The sequence below is a fragment of the Monodelphis domestica genome, chromosome 4, assembly GCF_027887165.1.
Source record: "Monodelphis domestica isolate mMonDom1 chromosome 4, mMonDom1.pri, whole genome shotgun sequence".
In the NCBI taxonomy this organism is placed as follows: Eukaryota; Metazoa; Chordata; class Mammalia; order Didelphimorphia; family Didelphidae; genus Monodelphis; species Monodelphis domestica.
Genome location: NC_077230.1, coordinates 191,453,592 through 191,481,476, shown reverse-complemented (window position 1 = coordinate 191,481,476; position 27,885 = coordinate 191,453,592). Strand labels below are relative to the sequence as shown.

The 27,885-nt window shown below is 34.9% G+C and overlaps 1 protein-coding gene across 20 annotated transcripts in view; it reads left to right on the top strand.

Annotated features, from left to right (window-relative positions):
* TTN (titin) overlaps positions 1–27,885 on the top strand; it is a 327,039-nt gene that overhangs the window by 195,874 nt on the left and 103,280 nt on the right. For all 20 annotated transcript variants that reach the window (XM_056794077.1, XM_056794076.1, XM_056794075.1 and 17 more), the window contains 23 exons: positions 440–517; positions 2,102–2,176; positions 3,953–4,042; positions 4,479–4,538; positions 4,776–4,865; positions 10,552–10,602; positions 11,226–11,627; positions 12,499–12,777; positions 13,836–14,111; positions 14,226–14,365; positions 16,790–16,916; positions 17,024–17,287; positions 17,653–17,919; positions 18,123–18,386; positions 18,476–18,615; positions 18,783–18,909; positions 19,024–19,290; positions 19,592–19,858; positions 21,170–21,436; positions 21,531–21,670; positions 22,645–22,771; positions 23,634–23,776; positions 27,637–27,760. In XM_056794077.1, coding sequence (XP_056650055.1) covers positions 440–517; positions 2,102–2,176; positions 3,953–4,042; positions 4,479–4,538; positions 4,776–4,865; positions 10,552–10,602; positions 11,226–11,627; positions 12,499–12,777; positions 13,836–14,111; positions 14,226–14,365; positions 16,790–16,916; positions 17,024–17,287; positions 17,653–17,919; positions 18,123–18,386; positions 18,476–18,615; positions 18,783–18,909; positions 19,024–19,290; positions 19,592–19,858; positions 21,170–21,436; positions 21,531–21,670; positions 22,645–22,771; positions 23,634–23,776; positions 27,637–27,760 — 4,065 coding nt within the window. The remainder of the gene's footprint in view (positions 1–439; positions 518–2,101; positions 2,177–3,952; positions 4,043–4,478; positions 4,539–4,775; positions 4,866–10,551; positions 10,603–11,225; positions 11,628–12,498; positions 12,778–13,835; positions 14,112–14,225; positions 14,366–16,789; positions 16,917–17,023; positions 17,288–17,652; positions 17,920–18,122; positions 18,387–18,475; positions 18,616–18,782; positions 18,910–19,023; positions 19,291–19,591; positions 19,859–21,169; positions 21,437–21,530; positions 21,671–22,644; positions 22,772–23,633; positions 23,777–27,636; positions 27,761–27,885) is intronic.

Below are 27,885 nucleotides of genomic sequence, written 5' to 3'. Positions count from 1 at the left end.
CTGATATATAAAAGTATCCCTTTTATGGAACTTTAATAAAGTTAATGATAAATTTTGCACAATATTACTAATTGATCCCACCATAATGCATTATAGTGTATAAGCATACAACTGTGTTAAATTTATAAAGTTAATATATAAATTTATTAGTTTATTTTTCTACTTTTGTGCTGATATAATTACCCATTTTTAGTGTTCCTGAAATTCCATAGTAAAGATAGTAATACATAATGGGCATTTTTAGGAGGAAAGTTTAATTGACATTGCAAAGTATAATAATTTTTATTATACATGTTAATTATACTTTTATGTGGTAATTACTTCTTATTAATATATAGCTAAACAATTTGTTTAGGGAACATTTTTTATTGAGTATGTTTGTTTGCTTGTTTTTAATGCTCTAAAATAGTTTCACAATTTGCAATCATATTCTTTTAAGCACCTGGTGAAAAGAAAGTTCGAAAATTACTTCCTGAACCTGAACCTAAGCCAAAGGAAGAAGTTGTTTTGAAAAGCGGTATAGTATATTCAGCATTATATCAGATTGGGAAGTTCTCAAACTGGACTTGAAAGCTTACAAAGACTTTCCTTCCTTTAAAAAATGATTTTCTGATATTTTGATTTAATTAAAATTTTAAAAAAACATTAAGGAAATTATCACTATAAAATGTAAATTTTTTAAATTACTAAAGGAGACAGAATCTTTGTGGACTTTCAAAATGTTTTGACATTTATGATATTAGGATATTTTTTTATTAAAATTAAAGTCCCTAAATTTATGATATTATGAACTAATAATAATAAGGAACATATTCTTTCTAGTCCTGGCATTTTATAAGCAAACCCAAAAGAATAATATTGCATTCAATTCAAAATGTTTAGCCATTAACATAATATAATTATTAAAGTGTGAAAGAGGTTTGCTAAATCTAATCTGAATGATGCTAGAATATAATTAACTTTCACTTCCTATTTATAAAAGTTTTGAATTAACAGCACATTGTTAAAACAAAGAAGCAAGATTTAAGAGTCATTTTTCATGGTATTGATCTCTATGCCTCCTTACTGCACTTTTTTTCTATTGTGGACCCAGGAATTTTAAATGTTTGGTATGAACATTTATACTTTGGAAATTGAAGAATACTACAAAGAAAGGCTTGACTTATTATTTTAAATGATTTTCTAGACTTAATAAAATGATGGAGAAAATGTTAATAATGCAAACTAAGCTTAAAAATGTTATACATATATTTTCCCCCAGAAAGCCAGTAGTTAAACATTTAGCAGTATACATCTGCATAGATCTCTTTGGCAATCTGATGAAGCCTATGATCCCTCCCTCAGAATGTTTCTAAATACATAAAATGAAATATATAAAATTTCCAAGGAAACCAATCATATTGAAATAGTTACAAAAATAGGGCATCTGAGTGGCACAATGGATAGAGTGATAGCTTAAAGTCAGAAAGACTCATTTTCCTGAGTTCAAATCCAGCCTCAGACATACACTGATTGTGTGACCCTGGGCAAGTCACCTTACCCTCTTTGCCTCAGTTGCTTCATCTGTAAAATGGGTTAGAGAAAGAAATAGCAAACCATTCTAGTACCTTTGCCAAGAAAACCCCAAGTGGGGTCACAGAAAGTCAGACATCACTGAAAATGACTAAACAACAATAACAAAAAGTTACTAAAATATATTTTTAAAGTTTCATACATCCCAGATTAAAAACCCCTGTAAGAAGGTTGTTCTCAAGGCATCTACTATAATTGTATCACTTATACAAATACTGTTAGTGCTTATTAATCATCTTCCTTTAGAAATTAATGCTTTTAAAGTATTTTAGAGTGTGTTAAATTTGTATAGTATTTGAGCCCTTTTTTCTTCCCAGTATTTTATTACATGAATGAAGACTATAAATACAATTAATCTAATGCTCATCTGAATGTTTGGGTTGCTTTAAGTTCCCATCTAGAATCAAACATTCTAGGGCACCAAGTTGCATGCTGTCTGTTTCCTTGTGTGTTATACATTATGTGTGAAATTCATCCTTGTCTTCATGATCATATCATGGTTTACAAATAAACCTTTTTGTCTTTAAAGTTCTTAGAAAGAGGCCTGAAGAAGAAGAACCTAAAGTAGAGCCTAAAAAAGTAGAAAAGATTAAAAAACCTACAGGTAGGAAGCACAATTATAGTAACAATTTATGAAGTTTTTTTTTTAACAGAATGAGAACTTTCACAAAAGGTTTATCTCGTAAACATAAATTGAATCAAATGTCAACATTATTGTCATCCACTGCTCATTATTTCATCTGTAATGTGATTCATGCTTCACCATTACCTGCTTTCTGCTCCCATTTTATAATTTTCATATTTGTTTATCCCTTTTTATTTTGAATATTTTCAAAATTGTTATTCTTCTCCATACCACTCCAATTCTTCACTGAAATTGAAACAATTTAATTCACTGAATTGATGTCATTAAATTATAGTTCTTATAGTAGCTTCAGAATACCTAAGCTTCAGTGGGTTGGCACCAGTATTGGATTGGCGAACAGATAGGGTTGAATTTTATCAGATAAACTGTTTCTGGGTAGATTTAAAGAATTTTAAGACCAAGTTGTCATAAAAACCAGCAGTGTACTCAAAGGTTCAGGGGATATTTAATAAATTCAGTGGAAAAAAATGTGCGGGTAAGATAGCTTTTGTCCCAGATTTCATATTCCAAAGGTTGTCATGTTCTGCCTGAGCCTTCTTATTCTGCCTCAACTAACTCTGAGAAATATTAGTTATCCAGATAGTACCCAAGAAAAGGTTCAGCCCATTTTTAGTTTATTTATTTTTCCCTGAATGCTGTTTATAAAACTTGTATTTGTTTTAAAGTAAGAGTTGCGAACGAGTCTAGAGTTAGCTCCTCATCTGAAAGGCCCTTAAGAGACTGATTCAGGGCTAGTCAAAGATTTGGACCTATCAAAAAGCGGTTTAGTTTGGAATTTTCTTAACCACTGTCAAAATTCTCCTTGTCAAACATACTGACTCAAACCAAGTGAGAACAGAAGACCCTCCGGATAGATATTCTTTATTTAAGAAATTACCTGAAGTAGAATTGGGACTTACTATTTTTATTAGTAGGAGGATAGTATGACCACTATTATTTAAATTTTGGGATTCGGCTTTATTTGTTGATTAGAGTCATGATTTGTAAACTACCTCATTGAATCATTACAAGGCACCTAAAATGTCTCCTTAAAGAAGTATGCTCCACTGAACAGTCAACAAGTTTTTATTGCAGACTTTGTCTAAACTTCTTCCCATTAGTTCTCTTCTTGCCATCCCCACTAAATACTATGATTCGAAGCACCTAGATATGATAACCTTACACCATCGTTCACTACCTCACCAATGCATGACATTTGGCATGGGGATGAACGGTGAATTAAGGTACCTTCAGAATCAAAAAAGATCAAATCTACACACAATAGAGAAAGGCCAATTTCAAAACAATTTGAAATCAACCAACCTTTTGAAATAATCCTATTGTTATGGGAAAAAACAGACAAGAAGTTAAACATCTATTTTTTGCCAGTTGCAAAAAAAAATTATTTCTAGCTAGAAACACCAGAAAGTATTCCCAGTCACAATAAATGGCTCAGAGAATTTGTAAGAAGTTGCAGTGGACATGATTACCGGTTTTCATTCTTAGCTGTATAAACAAATAATAAAAATTCTTAGAACTATAAGGGAAAGAAATGTAGAAAAAAAATCATTAGGGAGAAAAAATAGAAACAAAGAACATAGCCCCAGTTAATTTATTTTTTAAAGTTGCTATATTATTAATTTCCTACCATAAAAACAATGGAATTTTGTTTTAAAGTTTTAATAAAATATCTGCTGCTAAATGCTAGCCAATAGAATGAAAATTATATTAAAAGATTCACTTACTATCTTAAAGTACCAGAACCACCAAAGAAGGCTGTTGATGAAATTGAAGCACCCCCACCTGTCACCAAAAAAGAAAAGAAAGTTCCAGAACCAACAAAAGGTATAAATATTGGCATTTTCTTATCACTTAAATGTTATCACACATGAAAACATATAGTCTTTGCTATTACTCTACCTATAAGTAATTAACACATAAACTAAGCCAGAGCTTTGTTTAAATTTATTATCATATTTGTTCTCATATTTGATTGACTAATGATTAGACCTCTACCACATGTTAATGGTTTTAAACTAACATATAGAAATGTATATTTGGGTGAAATAACATCAATAAGTTAAATTAAACCTATAAAAGTAAGTTTGCTGCTTGTGGCATTTTCTTTTCCACTTTATCTTGATTAATGGAAAAGTATAATGAATTGTTTTCCATAATGGGCACAGACATAACCAAGATATTTAGACTTCCTATTTCCCCCCTGCTTTATGGCATTTGGGGAGCATCATGATAATCTTTTTATCTTCTGGTCTCCTTTAAGTGGCTGAAATCAAACCAGCAATACCTCTCCCTGCACCACCTGAACCAAAACCTGCACCAGGTAAGAGCTTCCATTAGGATTTTTAAAGTCCATATTCCTACATATACTCTAATGTTAAACAATTTATAGTTGAATAAGACAGGCATCAATGTCATATACCACAGATGGGTTTATTGCTTGAACAAGGAAAATTAAATTTCATATTTTCTCTATAAACATCTAAGACTGCTAAATTATCAGACTAGAGTTTACAAGGTAAATGTAGATAAAATTAATGGAATTGAAATCTCTTTCCAGAAGTAAAAGTTGCTAAGCCTATTGAACCCCCACCAGCACCAGTACCTGCTCCTGTACCTGTTACAGTTCCAGTTGTTGGAAAGAAAGCAGGTATTTATGTTGCTTTAATAAACTGGTTTTTCTTTTACTAGTGAGACATGAACATTTTCACTATAGAATGTAGATAGAATCATATAGAATCTATCATTTCCATTTTTGTTCATGTTCCATTTTGATCATATACATTTCCATGAAAGTTTTCTGTATCTGATAATCTTTTCATTATTTTCATTAACTATTTGGCCTTTTTCAAATGTTTTTGTTGTTGTGTTTTGAATAGTATGTACATTTTTGTGTTGTGTTGGTTTCCCTGTATGTTTTTTCAAGTGTTCATTCCTATTGAAGGCGCCAAATAAGTCCTCCTCCTCTTTACAGAAAGAGAATAATATATTTAGACACAAACGCAACTTATACTTCCCCAACTTGTCCCTATGAAGCCCATTTCTCAGGGAAAACTGTATATTTGGGTTTGACATTCTGTTAAATACTTAGGCATGAGACATTAGAAAATTAATAATAACGAGCCAATGGTTTTTCCACACATAATCACTCAAAATGGTGTGGAAATATTCAATCAATAAAATGTTGGAGCTAGAAAAGACCCTAGATCATCTTTTCAAATCTTCTCATTTTAGAGATGGGCAAACTGAGGCCATAAAAAGAAAATAACTTGAATTACAGAGCTAATAAATATCAGAGATATAACCTGAGCAAGTCTTCCAATTGTTCTTTTCTCTCTATGCCATACTGCCTCCAAAATTTAGATTCAAGAATCCAATATTTATATGTGGTTTCTTAGACTGTCAAGAATTGATAATTATGTTATGACTGAAGAAGGCCATAATTTGGTTTCTAAAAAGAAATCTTTTCTGAACTTATCACCACATCTTTGGAAAAATCCAGCAAACTTGAATGTACTTGTGATTGTGGCCCATGTGATGTTAAAAGGAAAAAGTGTTCTGTGTTCCCTTCATTACAGGTTCTAGTTGAAATTTTTATCTTAAAATATTTTCCTTATATTTATGCTTATGGAATATTTTTCTACTTTTGACCTTCTATAATTTAAATGTGACACCTTTATAGGTGCAGAAAAACATGATGCACTATCCATTTTAAAGCAGAAAGGTATAACACAAGCCACCAAAGAGCTCAAAGTTGAAATACCTAGAAGACAAGAGGTGTCCCCTACAGGTGAGAAATACCTGTCTATAAAGGACAATATGAAACCAGAAGCATCTGAAAAGGTTAAAGTGGAAGAAACACCTGAACAAAATGTGCTACTTGAAACACCTGAGAGGTTATCACAAAATGAAATGGGAAAAGTTTTTCTTGAAGAATTTTTTCCTGTCCATAAAGAATATGAACAGGAAAGTGCTCTTGTTCCTTCAAAACTAACTCTAAGAGTGCTCAGTGCCCAGGAAGATGTGGCTAAAAGAAGAATGGGGACAACAAAAGTGGAAGATAAAACCATTTGTGCAGCTGTTGGACTTGATGAAAGAATTTCAAATGTATGGAATGAGGGAATGAAAATAGGTGCTTATAAGGAAGGTGAAGAAACCCAGTCATTCAAGGAGACTGATCTTCCACTAAAAGAAACAGAAGAGATTCTCTTAAGTGAACAAGTCCAAGAATCTCCTGAAAAGACCAGTTTAATCTCCAGATGGAAATCTGGCCTCAAATATAAAGACACTGAACCTCAGGGAAAGAGAGGAGAAGGAATTTCTGAAGAAACACTTCAAATCCATCAGAAAACAAAAAAGAACATTGGTGTGCTAGAAAAGCCAAAGAATAGTTATGGCCAGATGAAAGATGACAACATTCATAGGTTTGATTTAATTTGTTCTCAAAAACAGGTAATTGAAGAAAAAGTCCATATAACAACTGATTTGAAGAAAGCTATAGATGACTTAGTCAAAGAAAGTCAAGGTCCTATTGCAGAAGCTAAGGAAACTGATAATAACACTTTGCAAGAGAAAAAAACATTTGAACTCAAAGAAAAAGAAGAGGAGGGCAAAAGAGAAGTAGATACAGGGGAAATAGAAACCAAGGCAATATCAGAAGCACAAATAAAGAAAGAAGTTGAAAATCTAGAAACTGTAGTAGTAGAAATTGTAGGGCATGCAGTAACAGCAAAATCAGATATAGAAGAGCACAAATGGAAACTTGAGCCAAAACAAAGCATCATTTCAACAAATGAACAGGATGTTGAGGCTTTCAAAGAAAAGGCTAAAAAATCAGATGACCTAAGTGATATTATAAGCTCCAAGTCTCCAAAGGCAGCTCCCTCCTCTTTTTCCATGGTTGAGAGGCAGAAAGCACAGGAAAATGTTCTGGTATTTCAAAAAATGCCTGAAATTGAAAAGGAACAAAGTAAAACTCTTAAAGCAAAGATATTTGAAAATAAATTCTTCGTTGTAGAAGAGCCTACAGTTTTTAAAAAGGACCTTGATCTTATAAAAGATTTTAGTTCTGAAGAGGATGTATCAGAGGAGGAAGAAGATATAAACTGGGACATGGAATTGGCTGAACTTTCTGAAGATTCTGGTGGTCTTTCAGAAAATATTTGGGAATGGGAAGAATACGAACTACCCAAAGGAAAGTCTGATGAAAGGCGAGGTGAGAAAGGTTAACCCAAACTCATGCAAAGAGATCATCCTACATGCTTGGGTTTTGGAGAGGATCATCCTTTGATCCATTTGTGTTCATTTGTCAGTTTTGTCCATGTCTTTTAGCAATGTTCATCTGTCTATTGAATTGTCTCAATCACATTCAAATATCTTTGACCATCTGGGCATTAGCCATCAGAGCAGCCAGGCATTGAGCTTTTAGTTAAGTTTGGCATTTTTTTTTTGCTGTGTGCTAAGTTTTATCCTCTGGCAACTTGCAATTCTTTTTTGTTTCATTGCTTGAAAAATTGATGTCCCACATTTCATGTAGCTTGAACATATATATTTGCACTGGTGATGCATGATAAGCTATCCAACAAAAAGGCAAAAACAGAAGCACAAAAAGTAGAAAGTAAAACAAGTAATAGTAGGATATAGCAAATTTTGCAAACTGAGTAAAAACATTTTGTTGCGTTCCTCATTGTCATGCATTTTATTTATACAACTTATTTTATTTTCTTCACTTAAAATATATGATTTTGAACTCAATTTTTATACTTGAATAGCCAGAAAAGTATTACATATTTGTGTGAGCTCTTTTTGATGCAATTAAAATACACTAGAAGTAGAATCCCTTTCTAATTATCTTTTTAAAAATACACTGACTCTTAATTTAAAAGGTCATTTTACATATTCTAAGATGATTTCAATTTTTCTTTCTAGATTTGCCATTGTCTTTTCTCCAAATAAGTTTGATTCCACCTGTTAATAGTTTAGTTACAATTAAAGGTTGAACCTATTTCCAGATTTGCTCTTTTTTCTAAACCAGAACATCAAAACAGTTTTTATGATAGAGATTGCTAACTTCAAATTAACAATTATTATTTCTACTTCATTTTGATTTGTATTAGCATGGTAGGGAGAGAAGGAATTATGTTTTAGAAAAATGCGTTGATAATTTAGCATTTTGATACTTGATAGAGCCTCAATCTCATTCATATGAGTGTCTTCTCTTCCAATGGAGAGCTTAATTCCTCTGCATCTATTCTTATTCCAACCTTTTTGATAAATTAATCCTCCAGAGAGGCTACACCAAATGTTCCAAATGTTCTAGGTGAACTAGATTGGACTAAATGATCTAGGATCATTGGACTAGAGTATCTTATTCATGGGATCATTTTGTATTTCAAGAACCCCATGTATCATCTCTGTTATCTCTTATTCTCATTACATGACAATGTAAACTTCCTTTCCAGTTATACATGTCCTTTCCAATGCCTTTGATGCCATTTCCCATGAATGAGTCATTGGTATTAATGCACTGCAATGCACTTATGTCCATTAGATATCTTTCCATTATCTTTTGGGTTTACTTATTAGTTTGGTTTTTAATGAATAATGTGTCATGATTTTGCATCATATTACCATTTCTTTAAGAATATCAATATTAAAGAGGTTGGCTTTTGTAGCATAGAGTAGTTAGGGGTAATTAAAAGCACTGAATATTTTCTCAAATGCTTTTCAGCTAGATCTCATCTCCTATTACTAAATTCTAGGCCCCAGGTACTGTCCATCTGTAGTGCTAGTCCAAGATAAAGACATTGATGGGTAACTTGGCAGTTTGCCTCTTTACTTGAATGGTACAACTTAGGAAGAAGATGCTTTTAATTTCAGAATTATAGAAAAGAGAAAGGGTTCATGATATCATGATATGTGGCAGAATGTGGTTTTATTAGACCTGGCACAGGAAATGGAATCTCTAAGTATCTGAATGGCTCATGTACTTGCTGTTCCAGAGGTCTGCCACTGGGGTGGCTGGGGTGGGGAGGGATGAGGAAGGGGAAGGAGGGATGGAATCATCTATTTTAGGCATTTTTTTCTACCTCCTTACCCAGACTTCTTAGAAATTTCCAAGGATTTAGCTCCTTTCTCAAGCAAATCAAACTATTAGTGAAAAAACTTTATAACTAGACCTTTGTAAGTACACTAAGATGACATTCAGAACAATTTCCCTTCTCAAAATGAGAACATAAATATTCTCATTACACTCGCTAATTTTTGCTCAAAAATAGATTGGTAACTTATTCTAGCATGATTCTGTGGCTTGTGGTATTTGAGCTGGAAGAGACCTTTGGATCACCTAGTCCAATCCTGGTTTTGACAGAAGAGGAAAATGAGGTGGAGACTTGTCCAGAAGTGGCAGAAACTGAGCTTGAACTCCACAGCTAAAGATTTAAGCCCAGTGCTCTTTTTACTGAATAATTTTAAGGCACAATTTTCCCTGAGACCCACTTGCATTTCTTAGAAACAATTTTTTCTTATGGCCAATAGTTCACAATTTGACTTTCCCCACCCAAGACAAAGAAAAAAGGCTTCCATAATAGTAGAGTAAGGACTAAGAACTATGAGTTCATTGATGTAAGGAACTCTCAATGAGTAGAGGTCACAATCTCTTCTACAACACATAGTCTTTTTTTAAAACTCTTACTTTCTGGCATAGTAACAACTCTAAAACAGAAGGCAAGAGCTAGGCAAATGGCCTTAAGGGACACACTTAACTTAACCAGGGTCACACAGCTAGAAAGTGCCTGAGGTCAAATTTGAACCCAGGAGCTACTGACTCTAGGCTTGATGCTCTATCCAGTGAGCCACATAGCTGCCATTTGCACAATATAGTCTTATAGAGTTGTTTATAACCCTGAGAAATTAAGTGACTTGCCCAGAATTACATAACTAATAGATGTAAGAGGTAGGACTTGAACACAGGTCTTCTTGACTCTGAGGCCAGTTTCCTATCCAATACATTGTAGTACCTCTAATATTTTCCAAGAGAGTAGAAAGAAAAATATCCAGAGTAAAATGATCTTTTCCTTGTTCAAGGCTTTACATTTTTTTCTTCTAATTAATATACAAATTTTTATATTTTGGCTAGATAAATTGATCCCAGAATATACTTCTTGGCAGCATTAAAAATATTCTACCCATAAGTTGTATAAATATTTGGATAGGTACTTTTTGGTGTAAATATATATATATATATGTATATATTAAAGAACATGCTATTTGTCTTTTTTTGCCAACATAAAAGAAGTTTAAGATTTCTCTAACTATTTTTTTCCTTTTTATTTTAGAAGCCAAAGCACCTAAAGAGGAAGCAGCCAAACCTAAAGGTCCCATCAAAGGTAAAACAACCCAACCAACCAAAAGACTAAACATTTTGTCTCTGATTGTATTTTAGTATTGATTTCTATTAAAAATTCCTCAGCTTTATACTCAAAGATGAGGGTTAGTTATTCATGCTCATTATGGCTAACATGTGGTGAGACCACTTAGGAATCTGAATCTATTAATCACAGAACTCTATATAATATACAGGATTTTAAAATATGTCTTTTGGGAAAGGTGAACATCTTAGGAAAACCAATATTAGATATGTGGTCTTGCAAATCTTCAGTGTAATAAATATATAAAAGCACTTATGCACATTTTATTCATGATATTTATATATGACAGATAAAATAATCAGATATTTTATTAGCCTTTGTTTCTTCTGGTATCTTTTATTATCACATGATCCTTCCAACTGGAAGGTAGGCAATATAAATTGAAGGTGAACTTTTACTTGGTTAGCTTTGAAATTTCTTTTCTCATCCTTTTTGCTGTTTTATCACCATTTTTCTTAACAGGACAACAGGGGTTATATTATAAATAAAATCTTGGTTATATATAGCTTAAGTATCCTAACCAGTCATACAAATACAAATCTACAAGTTAAAATAATTTTCTTTGTATTCTTCTCCATCAGGTGTAGCCAAAAAGACTCCTTCTCCAGTAGAAATGGAAAAGAAAAAGCTGAGACCAGGAAGCGGGGGCGAGAAACCTCCTGATGAAGCCCCTTTCACCTACCAACTGAAAGCAGTGCCCCTGAAATTTGTGAAAGAAATCAAAGACATTGTCCTGACAGAAGCAGAATCTGTTGGTTCTTCTGCCATCTTTGAATGTCTTGTTTCCCCCTCCACTGCCATCACGACCTGGATGAAGGATGGGAACAATATCCGTGAGAGCCCCAAGCACAGGTTCATTGCAGATGGTAAAGACAGAAAGCTGCATATCATTGATGTCCAGCTTTCGGATGCTGGTGAATACACTTGTGTTTTGCGTTTGGGAAATAAAGAAAAGACCTCCACAGCAAAACTGGTTGTTGAAGGTAATCACAAACATTTCTCAAATTCTTTAAATTCAGCTTCTCCTGATAGCTTGGTGGCTACTTTAACGTATAATTATAAGCAATATGATTACTATTTCTGAAGGATTTGAAATTTTATGTGAATTATACATATTATTGAATATATAATAGATATGCACAAATACATAACTATAATAATAATGCAAGAAGACTTTCTCAGTCTTCCTTTAATTATGGTACCTTTCCTCTGAGATTATCTTTAATTTATCCTGTATATATTTTATTTGTACATAATTATTTGCATGTCATCTCCCTGATTAGACAATGTATTCCTAAAGAGTATCTAGGGTCCTAGAGTCAAGATGACCTGAGTTCAAATGCAGCCTCTTACACTTAATAACTAGGTGACTTTGAAGAAGTCACTTAACTTCTGCTTGTCTCGGTTCCCCCATCTATAAAGTAGGAGCACTACTAATACCCACCTCCCTGGACTACTGAGAAGATGAAACGTGAAAATATTACCATAGTACCTGCTACATAGTGGGTGCTATATAAATGCTAGTCAGAAGTAGTAGTATAGTAGTGGTAATAATAATAGCAGTTCTATTTAGTAACAGTAGCAGCAGCAGAAGTCGTAGTAGTAGGCGGTGACATATAGTAGTATAGAAATTGTAGTGGTGGTGGTGGTGGTGGTGGTAATAGTAGTAGTAGTGATCATCATCATTGCGTATCAAGGATTGCTTTTTGCTCTCTTTTTATCTGGTGTTTAGTACGGTGCCTAACACAGAGAAGCTTTATCGATGCTAGCTGACTGACTGACTATATAGAGCGATTTCATACTTCTAATTTAGTGAAATGCAATGGAGAATAATATTTAAACTTTCTTCCACAGAACTTCCAGTCCGTTTTGTAAAAACACTAGAAGAAGAGGTCACTGTGGTTAAAACGCAACCATTATACTTGAGCTGTGAATTAAACAAAGAGCGAGATGTGGTCTGGAGGAAGGATGGAAAGATCATTGTGGAGAAACCTGGCAAAATTGTACCAAGTGTCATTGGTTTGCTTCGTGCCCTCACAATTAATGACGCAGATGATTTCGATGCTGGAACCTACACCGTCACAGTGGAAAATGCCAACAATCTAGAGTGTTCATCTTGTGTAAATGTAGTAGGTCAGTACTGCTTGGGTTTTTTTTTCTTTCATCCATCTTGGAGTGAGAGTGAAAGAGTGGGGCAGCTAGGTGACTCAGTGTATAGAAAGCTGGGCCTGGAATGAAGAATTAAGTCTAAATATCATATTCATATTCCATTCCTACAAAAGATTTCTTTACCCTCCTAATAAAGATATCTTCAATGCAGTTAAAATACCACTAAAATTATTAAGATACACATTAAAATTTGTCTTTATATTTAAAGCACCTAAATATGCCACAAATTCAGCTATGCAACATATCAAATCATGCCTTCTCCATTCCCCTGAGGCAGCTAGTGGACAGTGGACAGAGGAATTAGAGTCTTGCCTTAGATACTTACTGGCTATGCTATCTTGAACAAGTCACTCAACCTAAACTTTCCAAACTGTAAACTGGGAATAATAGTACCAACCCCCCTGGATTGTTGTGAACATCAAAGAAAATGTTCAGTCATTTTCAGTTGTGTCCTGACCCCAAGGGGTTTTCTTGACAAAGATCCTGGAGTAGTTTGCCATTTCCCTCTCCAGCTCATTTTACAGATGAGGAAACTGAAGCAAACAGGTTTAAATGACTTGCCCAGGATCATCACAACTAGTAAGTGTCTGAGGCTGGATTTGAACTCATGAAGATGAGTCTTCCTAACTTCATGCCTAACACATCATATTTATAAAGGCACTTAGCATTATGCCTAGCACATAGTAGGTATTATATAAATATTCTCTTCCCTTCTCTCTTACTCAGACATAGCAAAACATTGCTTTATCCTTGCCCCCACCAGCATTTTAATAGTCATGTATGATATTTGTATCTAGAAAGTGCTGAAGTCTTTACCTTCACATGTGCTTTTCATCTATTTGTATCATCCTAAATCATGTCTGCATTTGTTTCTGTTTGCATAATATCAGTTAGTAGATCATAATAATGTGAAATTAGCAAATGCTTTAATAGATATTCAATTTACTTTAAAGTAATTGCCAGTGAGGCTACTTATTCAGTTGTTTCCATACTCATTTTTTTCCAATTCCTTTTGAATGCAGAAATCATACGGGAATGGTTGGTAAAGCCCATAAGAGACCAGCATGTGAAACCCAAGGGTACAGCTATTTTCACCTGTGACATAGCAAAAGATACCCCAAACTTTAAGTGGTTCAAAGGATATGATGAAATTCCTATGGAACCAACTGAAAAGACTGAGATTCTGAAAGATGGAAATCATCTTTACCTCAAAATCAAGAATGCGATGCCAGAAGATATTGATGAATATGCCATAGAAATTGAAGGGAAAAGATACCCTGCAAAGCTGACACTTGGAGGTATGAATATTTTTTTATAAAATGCCCCTTTCTACAGCATGAATCAATTAAATACAGTAAAATGAAGAATGTTTTCATCCAAAATATTATGGGTTTCACCCCTACTCATTCCAGATCGTGAAGTTGATCTACTAAAACCAATAGAGGATGTGACAGTTTATGAGAAAGAAAGTGCAAGCTTCGATGCAGAAATTTCAGAACCAGACGTTCCTGGAGAATGGAAGCTGAAAGGAGAAGTTCTGAGACCTTCTCCTGTGAGTAATTCCAAAATTAAAAATGTGTTTCAAGGGAACAGCTAGGTGACTCTGGATTGAGACAGGATACAAGTTCCTTCCTAGCTGCATGACTCTGGGCAAGTCACTTAACCCCCATTGCCTAGACCTTCCTACTTTTCTGCCTTGGAGCCAATACACAGTCTTGGTTCTAAGATGTAAGGTAAAGGTTTAAAAAAAAGTTGCTTACAGCAGGAGGATAGTACATGAAAAGCAGTGTGATGCAATGGAGAGAGTATTAACTAGTCTTGGAGTTGGAAGGCCTCGGTTTGCCTGGCTCTGCCACCCACTAACTGCCCTGCCAGATAAATGGTAGGATGGTGGTCCCCTCTAGTCAATTGTTTAAGGCCTGGCTTTCAATTTCTTCATCTTTATAAATGGACATGGCAGACATTTTAAGACGGGAGGCAAGGACAAAGTAACACCTGCTATGTCTGGCAGGCTTGTTTCTAGGATCAAATGAGATAACAAGAGCATGAAAATTCTTGCCACTGCCCTCCCCTAGTTCTGTGACTGACCTGTCTGATGCTGCTCAGAGTCCTTTACTGAATCATGCCTGTTCACTACGGGTCTACCCAAAGCTTTTGTCCTGGATCTCCTTCTCTTTTCTTCCCATGCTTCCACTTGGTGACCTCATCAGCTCCCACAGCTTTAATGATCATCTCTGCAGATGGCTCTCCATATCTGTATCCCTGGCCCTACTCTCTTTCTTGAGCTCCATTCCTGCATCATTGATTGCCTGCCTTTCAAATTGGATAGCCTGTCAGCATCTCACTCAGTGTGTCCAGAACAGAACTCATCTTCCTTGCTAACCCAACCTCCTCCACTGACTTTCCCTATTCCTGTCCTTCCACATTATCCTTGACTTCCCACACTCACTTCATCTATCCACTCAGCTGGCCACCTTGTTATTTTTATTCCCCTATTCCCCATTGTATCTCCCCTGTGCATCCATCCATCTCTCCACTCATACAATGACCACCTACATTCAGGCCCTTTAGAACTTCTTTTGTAATAGTTTCACCCTACCTCAAGCCTCTACCCATTTTAATACATCTTCCACATAACTACCAAAGTGATTTCATTACTGTTATTATAATTTAATGGTTATGATAATACTGTGTGTTTACATAGTACTTTAAAAGGTTTGCAAGCACTTTGTTGAGATAATTTCACTTGATCCTCAAAACACTATGAGGATACTCAGGCAGATAGTTTAAATGACTTGTCTTGAGTCATGTAGCCACTAAGTGTCTGAGGCTGGATTTGAACTTAGGTCTTCCTGGCATCAGGCCCCAAACTTTATCCATTGTGCCCCCTAGCTACTGCATTCAGAGTTCTGATCATGACACTACTCTATGTGGTAAATCCAGTGATTCTGTCCTGTATTGCCTCTAGGATCAAAGGTAAACTCCTCTATATATTGGAGCTCTTCATCACCTGGCCCCCTCCTCTTTTTCCAGTCTTTGTATACATTATTTCTCTTTACATACACCAGTCTACTTACTGCTGCAAGTGGATGGGGCCCCAGCCACTTTTTTTTTTTTGCATTGGCACATCTTTGCACCAATTTATTCTGATGCCTGAAATTCGCTTACTTATTACCTCTGCATCTCAGAATCCCTTGCTTCTTTCTAGATGGAAGCCATCTACCACTTTCTACATTAAGCCTCTCCTGATCCCCAAAGTGCCTTTCTTCCCCAAAATAACTGAATTTTAAAAAATACATTCTGTATATAGAGTTTCTTGCATTAAAACATAATCTCTCTGAGGGCAGGGATTATTTAATTTCTAACTTTGTATCAGCAGCTCCTAGTATAGGACTTCCCAGATAATAGGCACTTAATATTTATTGATTGGTTCATTGATATAAAAGGAAGGCACTGATTCAATTCAACAAGCCTTTATTTTTTTCTACTAATGCCTGAGAATGAAAAAACAGAAATGAAAACAGCTCTTGCCCTCAAAAAGGTTCCATTCATTACTTATTTTACCCCAATGCTTGTTGGGAATGTTGCAGAGGGAATAACTGAACCAGTTTATATACAGATCGGACTTGTCCTTTGAGGTCCTTTCCAATCCTTTTTGTTGTTTAAATGACTACACAGTATATATTTTGATTAATAATATTTTAAATTATGTTATTACTTCTGCATCAACCTAAATAATCACCTGGAACATTAATAATTAAGTCCCATCAAACCACTAAAATTTCAAAGATAGGCAGTGGTTTGATATAAGCTTATAAAGGTGTTTGCACATAATAGTGATTTTGCATAAAAGGTGATTTTAGTTTGTTTTTCTATTAGGTCCTTTTTAAAAATCTGTGTATTTTCATTTTATCCATTTCTCTAGCAATGTCCTGCTATTTATATAGGGTCTAACAAAACTGTGCCATTTTTCTAGACTTGTGAAATCAAAACAGATGGAGGGAAACGTTTCCTAACGTTACACAAAGTCAAACTGGACCAAGCAGGGGAAGTCTCTTATCAGGCGTTCAATGCATTTACAGCTGCCATTTTGACTGTGAAAGGTACAAGACTTTTAGCTTTCACTGAGAATACTTTATTCTACCTTTCTCTATATTCCTGAAATATTAATTCTTTACATTTTTTGTTTTGTTTGTTTTTTTTTTTTCAGAAATTGAACTTGACTTTGCTGTGCCCCTGAAGGATGTTACTGTTCCAGAAAGACGGCAGGCTAGATTTGAATGTGCTCTTACAAGAGAAGCAAACGTTATATGGTCTAAAGGACCTGATATCATCAAAGCCAGTGATAAATTTGATATCATTGCAGATGGAAAGAAACACATTCTTGTCATTAATGATTCTCAATTTGATGATGAGGGAGTCTACACAGCTGAAGTCGATGGCAAAAAGACCTCAGCCAGGTTATTTGTGGAAGGTAAGTTGCTACTTACATATAAGGTTAACAGACTACACATGTGTGCTTATGAGGTCTGAAAATCATAAGATTTGTGTTACACAGTTTAAAAAAGTTATCCAGGAACACTATAGTCATGCTATGCATAATTATTAGACTATCCTTATTTTTATATGATTACTTTCCCCCTGGAGATATATTTGATAAATAAGACAAAATGCCAAGAAAAGAGTCCATTAATTCAGTGGTATTTGTTGAGAATGTATTATGTGCAAGGCTTTCTGCTAGGCACTATGCTATCTAACTTTCTTTTTGCTTTGCTTTCCAAGGTAAAGGATCAAATTTTTGAGGGGTACAGACATTTATTCTTCATGTTTACATTTTAGGTATAAGGTTGAAATTCATGTCACCTCTGGAAGACCAAACCGTGAAAGAAGGGGAAACAGCTACTTTTGTCTGTGAGCTCTCTCATGAAAAGATGCATGTAACCTGGTTTAAAAATGATGTCAAACTCCACACAAGCAGAACAGTGCTCATCTCTTCAGAGGGCAAGACTCACAAGTTAGAAATGAGAGAAGTGACACTTGATGATATATCCCAGATAAAGGCTCAAGTCAAGAACTTGAATTCCACTGCCCATCTAAAGGTCTTAGGTAACATGAACTGATTTTAACTGTTCTGTGATCCAAGATTTTCAATTATAAAAATTCTGAATATTTAAGACATTTGGGGATAGATTCTCTTGAGTGTGTGCATGTATATTGTAATATTTATTGGGAAAAACTGTCAGTCTTGTTTCCTTTCCACAATATGTATATTTATATATAACCTATTTCATTCTGAATGTCTCTTACAGAGGCTGATCCATACTTCACTGTGAAGTTACATGATTACACCGGAACTGAGAAAGATGAGATTGTCCTCAAATGTGAAGTCAGCAAAGATGTGCCTGTAAAGTGGTTCAAAGATGGGGAAGAAATTACCCCTTCCACCAAATACTCCATCAAGACAGATGGCCTGCGACGCATATTAAAAATCAAGAAGACAGAGCTTAAAGATAAGGGAGAATATTCTTGTGATTGTGGGACGGATGTAACAAAAGCCAATGTTAACGTTGAGGGTAAGTTCCAGAGAAATCTAAATCTGACATAACCTGAACCTTATAGCTGATTTGATCAGGTTAATGAAACTGTATTTTTATCATTCCAGCTCGATTAATAAAAGTGGAAAAACCCCTATATGGAGTAGAAGTGTTTGTTGGAGAAACAGCACGCTTTGAAATTGAACTTTCTGAACCTGATGTTCATGGCCAGTGGAAACTCAAAGGAGAACCTCTGACTGCTTCCCCAGTAAGCCCAGATTACTTGGGGGCAGGGGGGGGGGGAGGGTGGAAAGTACAATTTGCCAGGTTGCTTAGATACAAGATATGCTCAAATAAAATTCTCTTGCTTGACTCAAGCATCAACTAATGAAAATTGGCCTTTTCCTCTTTCTCGCCAAATCCCTGCCCCGACAGGACTGTGAAATCATTGAAGATGGAAAGAAACACGTTTTAGTCCTCTATAACTGCCAATTAGATATGACAGGAGAAGTTTCCTTCCAGGCTGCCAATGCAAAATCTGCAGCTAATCTTAAAGTGAAAGGTATGGTTAACTTAGCATTGATGGCTTCAATGTCCTTAGTAAGCCCATGAATAGGATGGGGCCTCTGAATGAGAGCATATTGATGACCTTACCTCTTTTGAATTTTTGTCATAGAACTCCCGCTCATCTTCATTACCCCACTCAGTGACGTCAAAGTCTTTGAGAAAGATGAAGCCAAATTTGAGTGTGAGGTATCCAGGGAGCCCAAAACATTCCGCTGGTTGAAAGGCACTCAGGAAATCACAAGTGATGACAAAGTTGAACTTATAAAGGATGGAACCAGGCACTCAATGGTGATCAAGTCAGCTGCTTTTGAAGATGAGGGAAAATATATGTTTGAGGCAGAAGACAAGCGAACAAGTGGCAAGCTGATCATTGAAGGTTTGTCTTTCTTACCTGGTGCTTTTGAAACTTTTTTTTTTTGCTTTTATTTCCCTTTAAGTGTTTTTCTCTATTATAATACATTATACAAATCTGGACTCAGATACTTACTAGCTGTGTGGCCCTGAGCAAGACACTTAAACTCCATTGCCTAGCCATTACCACTTTTTTGTCTTGGAACCAATACACAGTAGTGATTCTAAGAGAATATAAAGGTTTTAATAATAATAGTAATATATTACAGGGAATAAGGTATTTCCCTGTGTTAGAATAAATATTTTTTTTTTGCTTTCTGTTTTAGGAATTCGTCTCAAATTCCTCACTCCTCTCAAGGATGTGACAGCCAAGGAACGGGAAAGTGCTGTGTTTACTGTGGAACTATCCCATGACAACATCCCAGTTAGCTGGTTCAAAAATGACCAACGACTGCATACCAGCAAGTTGGTTTCAATGCATGATGAAGGCAAGACTCATTCCATCACATTCAAAGACCTCACTATTGATGACACATCCCAAATCAAAGTGGAAGCTATGGGGATAACTTCTGAAGCCAAACTTACTGTGCTTGGTAAGTGGCTGGTAAAAGTCTGTTTTTGTTACATTTCTTAAATTATAAGTTTTGGGGGGTGGTTGAGTTCCTTTTTTTCCAAAATATTTTTCATCTGAAAAATTAAAGTATTTCATAATAAAGTATCTTGCCCAAAAAAGTAAAATGTCCAGTTGAAATCAGAATTATAATCTAGCAATAATTGTGCTGAGTTATACCATCTTTTAATGAGGAATTAAAATACCACTTACCTGCTAGCAATGCATTTTCAGAGAATTTTTTAGTTTGACATAATACAAAAAAGTGCTAATAAACCTAATAATTTATTCTTTTGCCTCATCCCACCTCTGAGTTTAATACCAATCAGTGATTGCAAAGCAAGTATTAGACAACAGAAGTAGACTAGAATATTATTCTGAACATTAGAAACTAGAATCCTGGTATAATTAGGTAAAATGTAATTCTCTTTAACTCACTTAAGATTTATAAGGAAGGCTATGGAAACTATCATGAGAATATAAAACCATGTAATGAGGATCATGTATAGGTACTTTGGATCAGTGGTAGCTAGATGGTATAGTGGACAGAGTAGCAAGCCTAGAAAGACCTGAGTTCAGATCCAAACCCAAACACTGTGTGACTCAGAGCAAACCATTTAACCTCTGTTTACCTAAGATTTTCAACCTGAAAAATGGGACTAATAATAGTACCTACTTTGCAGAGATGCAATGAGGAGCTGATGAGATAGTTTAAAGCACTTTCAAAAAGTGTCTGGTACATGTTTTATCAATGTTTATTCCCTTTCTTCCCCTTCCAATCCTGAGTAAATCAAAATTTAGGGGAAAGAAGGTTATCCTGTGGATCAGGAATTTTATTTGTTCCACTTGGCTAAAGAGAGCAGACATAATGAAGAGATGGGATTTTCAGAGTCACATTTCAGCTTTATTTACAGTAAAAAGGATGACCATTTGTGGGAAATGTTAACGATTAATGCTTAGTTATAAATGACTATATAAGATGCTTTCCAACTCTGTTTCTAAATAGACCAGCCAAGAAGTTAGAAGCAAAAAGATGTCTGGTATTACTTTTCCAAATAGATATTACTATAAATCCTTTAATAAATTAGTTCAGTCTTCATACATTCAAATCATTTATTGCCTTTCCAAATTTTAAAATTATCCTTTACATATGAATATGTAAAAGAGCTTGGGTAATTTACTATTTCCTTAATTTAAAAAGCCTTACTTCTATGAACTCTATTTGAGATTTTCAGTAGGACACTTATTTTTCTAAACAGTTAATAGTAAAATTTTGCTTGTACTTTATTTACAGAGGGCGATCCATATTTTACTGGAAAACTTCAAGATTATACTGGAGTGGAGAAAGATGAAGTAGTTCTGCAGTGTGAAATCAGCAAGGCAGATGCACCTGTGAAATGGTTTAAGGATGGAAAGGAAATAACTCCATCTAAAAATGTTGTCATCAAGGCAGATGGCAAGAAGAGAATGTTAATATTAAAGAAAGCCCTGAAATCAGATATTGGCCAGTACACCTGTGACTGTGGGACTGATAAGACCTCTGCCAAACTTGACATTGAAGGTGAGATCATGTTCATTGAGTTTTCCTCCCGTATTTTCAATTTGCTTCTTATGGCTAACAGCTCATTACATTTGTTGACCCTTAACTTTTATAGATCGGGAAATTAAGTTGGTACGTCCTCTGTACAGTGTGGAGGTGATAGAAACAGAGACTGCTCGCTTTGAAACTGAAATCTCTGAGGAGGACATCCATGCCAACTGGAAACTGAAAGGGGAGCCGCTGCTCCAAACACCTGTAAGAATATTTTTGAACTTGTCAACACCACACTGAGAAGCTGAGTGAAGCAAGGAGGAGACTGGAGAAAAGTTACAGGGCAGGGAGTTTAAAATGACAAGAGATTAGTTTCCTTACTAAATTTTGAGTCAGAGAAGCTGACCTGAGTTTATGAACGAAGGATTGGTACACATAGCCATGTCAAGTTGGGGATATTTTTTTCACCTTATTCTAGCTTATTTTTCAACTTTAAAATTTCATATTTTCCATAACTGGTGAGAAATATATTTAACATGTTTGAAGCCTCGTTGAAAATGACAGCAGTTTTTTTTAATAAAATCGACTTCTGGACTTAGCAATTCTAGTCTAAATGATGCTTGCTTGAGATAACATCACGTGGAAAAGGCAGTGAAGAATAGCTTTCATAACCAAAGTCTGTATTTGCTACTATATGACAGAGTGCATCACTGGCTACCTCTGATGATGATGATGAATGTTAGCATTTATATGGCATCTTCAATGTGTTAGGCACTATGCTAAGCACTTTCTAAATATCTCATTTGATCCCCACAACCTGGAGAAGTAGATATTATCCCCGTTTTGCAGTTGAGGAAACTGAGGCAACAATAGCCAAGTAATTGTTCAATGTCTAATAGCTAGTAAGATATCTAAAGCTGTATTTGGATTCAGGTCTGCCTGACTTCAAACCCATTGCTCTATCCACTTCATCACTGAGTGTTATTAGAATTGCACAACTTCAACATTTAATGTCCAGATTATTAAAGAAAATAATTCTACACTTAATTTTTGAGCCAACATGATATATGGGATTTATAATACAGTGAATTATCTGAAAATTCTTATAATAAGATTCAGACAAATGCTATATTCTCAATGTAAAGAATAATTTCAACTCATCATTTATTGGTAGCATTTATAGACATAAGCCTTGAGGAAATTCCAAACAAATTTGAATTTGTTTCCTTTCCTTGTAGGATTGTGAAATTAAGGAAGAAGGCAAAATGCACTTCCTCATTCTTCATAATTGCCGGCTGGATCAAACTGGTGGGGTGGATTTCCAAGCTGCCAATGTCAAATCTAGTGCTCATCTTCGAGTTAAACGTAAGTGGCACATTTTAATCTTGGTGTATATGCTACCCAAGTGAGAACAATGTGTTAATCTTCTTGAGAGAAGTAAGAGCCTTGGTAGAAAATGTGAAATTTGTTGAATCATAAATTTTAGGAGAGGCAGGCATTTAAAGGAAATCATTTAATAAATGCACTTGTTCTACTTATATATTTGCCATTTGGGGAAGAGTCTAGTTCAGCTTCCCCTATTGTTGTTGCTTAATTTTTTTTAACTGGTTCTCAATATATCCTTTGTGTAGTAAGACAATTAGTCTATGTCCTCATCATTAATAACTCATGCAGAACCATAGAATTCAATACAGAATGACAATTTAAATATTCCTAAGTTTCTTTATATTTTACATGGCAAGTTGAAGTAGAACTTTTCCAAAGAAACGTTTTGCTATGTTGGCATTTCAGACCAGGATTGGAGGGTAGATTAACATCTGACATCTTTGGAAGGTGCTAAGAGTCTGATGGACAAGGACAGACCACATGGTTGTAGGCCACTTGTCTTCTTCCAATCCCATTCGTAGTTATTTTGGAAGCCACATACCTTATGTAGCAAGAGCAACTCAGAGCTTGGCAGAGAGACAGATGCAGTGCAGATTTCTTGCTGACTTTGTCTTCATAAAGAAAGGGGCCCTACAAATAGAGGCTCTCCAGTGACCAAACCTTCCCTCTGCTGAATCCTTGGTCACTATGTTCTCTTAAGTGTAAATAGCTACAGCATTATGGTGTTTTCTTGACTGAAGAACGCCACCATGTAGATGAATAATTAAGGAATTAGTGATGAGTTTTTTCCCTCTTGAAAAAAAAATGAATAGTTCAAAGACATTGATATTTTCTTCCAAAGCTCGAGTGATTGGACTACTGAGGCCTCTAAAGGATGTAACAGTGACTGCAGGTGAAACAGCAACTTTTGATTGTGAGCTGTCTTATGAGGATATCCCAGTGGAGTGGTACCTACAAGGAAAGAAGCTAGAGCCTAGTGAGAAGGTAAAAATTCTTATTGTTGGAGACTGTTATCTCCTTTTCTTTTTTTCCTTTCCAACATTCTTCTTGTCTCTTTTCTTTCTTCATTTTCCAATATTCTGCTCCTCTTGAGTTATTGCTCCCTTCTTTCTTCTTTATAATCTCTTTAAACCTTTTATCTGTGTATTTTCTATGCCTTTCAACTGCCAGTTCCAACAAACTCTTGTTTGTTACTGGTTTCTACCAAGTCACTTTTGACTACATTTGCATAAAAATATTTATGGCAAAGTCTGTGTATGGAGGGAATTAGAAATTTCACAACTTATGATTTGCTTGACTCTTCGGGAAAAAAAAGACAATTAATTCTCTCTGCCTAGACAATTTGTTTAGTAATATATACTGAGTTTAGTGATTTCCTGATTCTTTTCATGCCATCTTGTATTCTGCATATAAGGGGATTAAGAGGCTTGACATTCCATTTCAGGCAATTGATCAAGTGGTAGCGATAACTTCTGGGCAGATTTGCTCTTCTAGTGTTTCTCTGAAGCTATTTTTAACTCTCAAGTGCTTAGCACTGTGAGAAGCCTGGAATGCAAATCTGGTACTAAAAGATCATTTGATGATATTAGCAAAATTAAATTAGTTTCCAGTTGTCCAGATGTATAAAGAGATACACTCTACTGTTATCAAAATATTAAGAAATTTTGATGAACTGTCAGTTTTGGGGGTATTAGTAGTAGTCTCTAGCCTTTGTATATCTGATGTCTATACATGCAAGGGGAAGTGAAAAATTAATGTGATTGTCCTGGCAATTCTTTTAAAATTCCTAAACTATTTGACAAAAAAAAACACTGAAAAGCACAACTTTTTCAATAATTTCTTCATTCATTGTATTTTGTATAACTGTTAGAAGAAAGCAATTCACAAAAACATATCCAGGGCAGCTGTGGCATAATGTGCAGCACATTGTCCACAGATTTTTCAGCATTTCAAAAACATTATAAAGTATAGCTTTAATTTAAATCAGACTTCATTTTGATTGCCTAAAGTAATAAAATTAAAGAAAGTTATTGTTCAGAGAAGAAGTCCCCCCAAAATAATTTAAGAAATAGGAAAACAACTTATGAAGAATAGTTTTAAAAACCAGGATTATTTCTCCAAAGAAGAAGCATATAAGAATAGAAAGGTCACTTCCACATCAGGTGGACACCAGTTGTTCCCTTTTTCCATCAAGGATCATATAAGATAGAATCGGATTTGGTTACAGCATGAGGGATTTAAGTTGCCTACAAGGAAAGAATTTCCTTATGGTGAAGCTTATTAAACATTGGAATGGGTGATTGTAGAGTTCTTGAAAAATAAGAGATTTTTTGTGTCAGGGATGGTCTAATTATAGCCACGCCTAAAAGCAAAAGAATGGCTTTGATAAACTCATGATCCCTGCCAGCCTTTTCATTGATTTGGTTAGGAGAATCCTATTTTAAGGAAAAATGTCCATTCTTTGGCTCAGAGTATCTTTTTACCAAATGAAAAAGGACTTTGTAAAGAAAAGCTTAAATCAATATCTTGGCTTATTAGTGCTAATATTAAAAGAACAAGCCTAGAATATATAATATTAAAAACCTTAATGATTAAGATATCTTTAATTGAACACTTGACTGACTTTGAAGAACACTAACTTGTATTAAACTTGGTGCAGTGACCAGAAGGGGTGTTACCTGACACTAATCCTACTTGGCCCCTTTGTGTCTCTCTCCATGTGGGAATTTAAAATCCTTTATTCTGCTTTTCCAGCCTCTGTAGATTTGCTTTTAAATTGCTTTATAGATTTTTTTAAAAAATAGAAATGCTTATAGTATTTAGAAGTAAAGAAATTGTGTTACATTCTAGATTTGCTTCCTTTAAATGGATTCTTCTCACAATCACTTGTTTCTATTTGATTACTCATTTTTATCTCTTTTATCTATACTTATGGATCTTTTAAAAAGATTATCAGCAAGGGAATATAAATTATGAGAAAAAGAAAGAGAGAGAAGGCTTACTATAACAAAATATCTTCTGATTTCCTGTAGCCCATAGTCATTGTCAAGCAATGAGATTTAAGTCTGTATCAGATAGTTTCAAGGAGAAATATTAGTGCTCATTATGGTGATAATTACCATGTAAAACAGCTTTTTAGTACTAAGATTTAAGCAATAATATAGAATAGAATAGCAATTTAAGCAATAGAATAGAATAATTTTTCACTATAACATATAAATAGTTCACCATAAAATCTATACTGATATATATCTGTATGTATATATATATCTTTAGAATATATGTGCATATATAAATTTTAGAATCTCATATCTAATATAATTTTAATGAATGCCTCCTATTCATTGGCCACCCCCTCAAGACAAGGGCCTCAAGAATGCATCCTTTAATATCTTCCAGTTTGCTGCAAACTTACTATGTATTATGTACAAACTTATGTACAGAATGCTTGACAGTATAAGGTATTTGCAGATGTAGAGAAAATACAACTACAATACTGAAGAAACTTACACTGAAAAATATATTAAAGGGAGATATCTACTATCTGTAATTTGATTATAAATGTAGCTTCTTCAAAAATAGTCATATTCCACATACCAGGTATTAATTTTTGAGATTTATGTTGGGATCACTACAAAAATATGTTCTCTAACCATGTCTGCTTTGTCATTAGTTAATGCCTAAGTATACTTAGATACTGCTTTCTCAAGACAAGTCAAGTCAACTAGTGTGTATTAAATGTCTGCTATGTTCTAGACATTGTTCTAAGTTATGATAAATTAAAGGCAAAAAAAAAGTCCCTGTTCTTGAGGTATTCACAGTCTAATGGGGTATGTGGCATACAGATAACTAAGTATGAATAAGATAAAAGTGGGGAGGTCTGGGAGTAATCTCAAAGAGAAGGCACTAGTATGAAGGGGACCAGGAAAGGATTCTTTTAGAAAGTGAGATTTGAGCTGAGGCTTGAAAGAAGCCAGGGAAACTAGAAGGCAGAGATAAGGAGGGAGAGCATTCCAGCATGAGGGACAGCCAATGAATGACAAGGCAGAGAGTCCAGAGATGGAATGTCTTGTGCAGGGAATAGAATATGGAGAGCAATAAAATGTGTAAAAAATAAACCAAAAAACCCTTGAATGATAGGAAGGGGCCAAGCTATGATTAGCTTCAAAAGTCAAACAAAAGGGCAACTAGGTTGCTTAGTGGACAGAGCACCAGGTCTGGAGACAGGAGGTCCTGGGTTCAAATCTAGCCTCACAGACTTCCTAGAAAGTCACTTAACCCACACTGCCTAGCCCTTACCATTCATCTGCCTTGGAACTGATACTTGGAATTGATTCCAAGACAGAAGGAAAAAATTATAAAAAAAACATAGCCAAAGTATTTTACAATTGATCCTTGTTGAGGGGATATCATAGACATATCTATGCTCCAGGAAAATCACTTTATAATTGATTGGAGGATGACGGGAGTGGGGAAATACTTAAGACAAGGAGGCTGACCAGGAGGCTATTGCATTAGCCTTTGTATGAATTGATTAGGGCAATGATGGTGAACCCTTTAGAGACAGAGTGCCCAAACTGCAGCCCTCACACTACATCTTAAATGCACGGAATTGAAATGATGTAGATAACTCAGCATAAAAACATTTATTTTATCTAAAACTCATGACTGTTCAACCTGAATGAAAGTTTTAAAGTCTTACATGAGTCTCATTGAAATGAGATATATAACCTGGAAGGTATTATTTTAAAAGTTATAAACTAATTGAGCATACATAGATTCCAAAATTAGCATCACTGCTCCATATATTCTTTAACTATACTTTTAAAAATGTAATTTATTAGGTTGTCACACGCTCAGAAGGAAGAGTTCACACACTTACCTTGAGGGATGTGAAGTTAACAGATGCTGGGGAAGTACAACTAACTGCAAAAGATTTCAAAACACAAGCCAATCTCTTTGTAAAAGGTAAGCTGACTAATAATGGATACCTGTTTCCCATACAGCCAACTCTATCAGTTGTCATTGTTATATCAAATGTTACAGTGGTAACTAAGATTTTATTTTAGTCATCACTGTTCTACCAAACAACT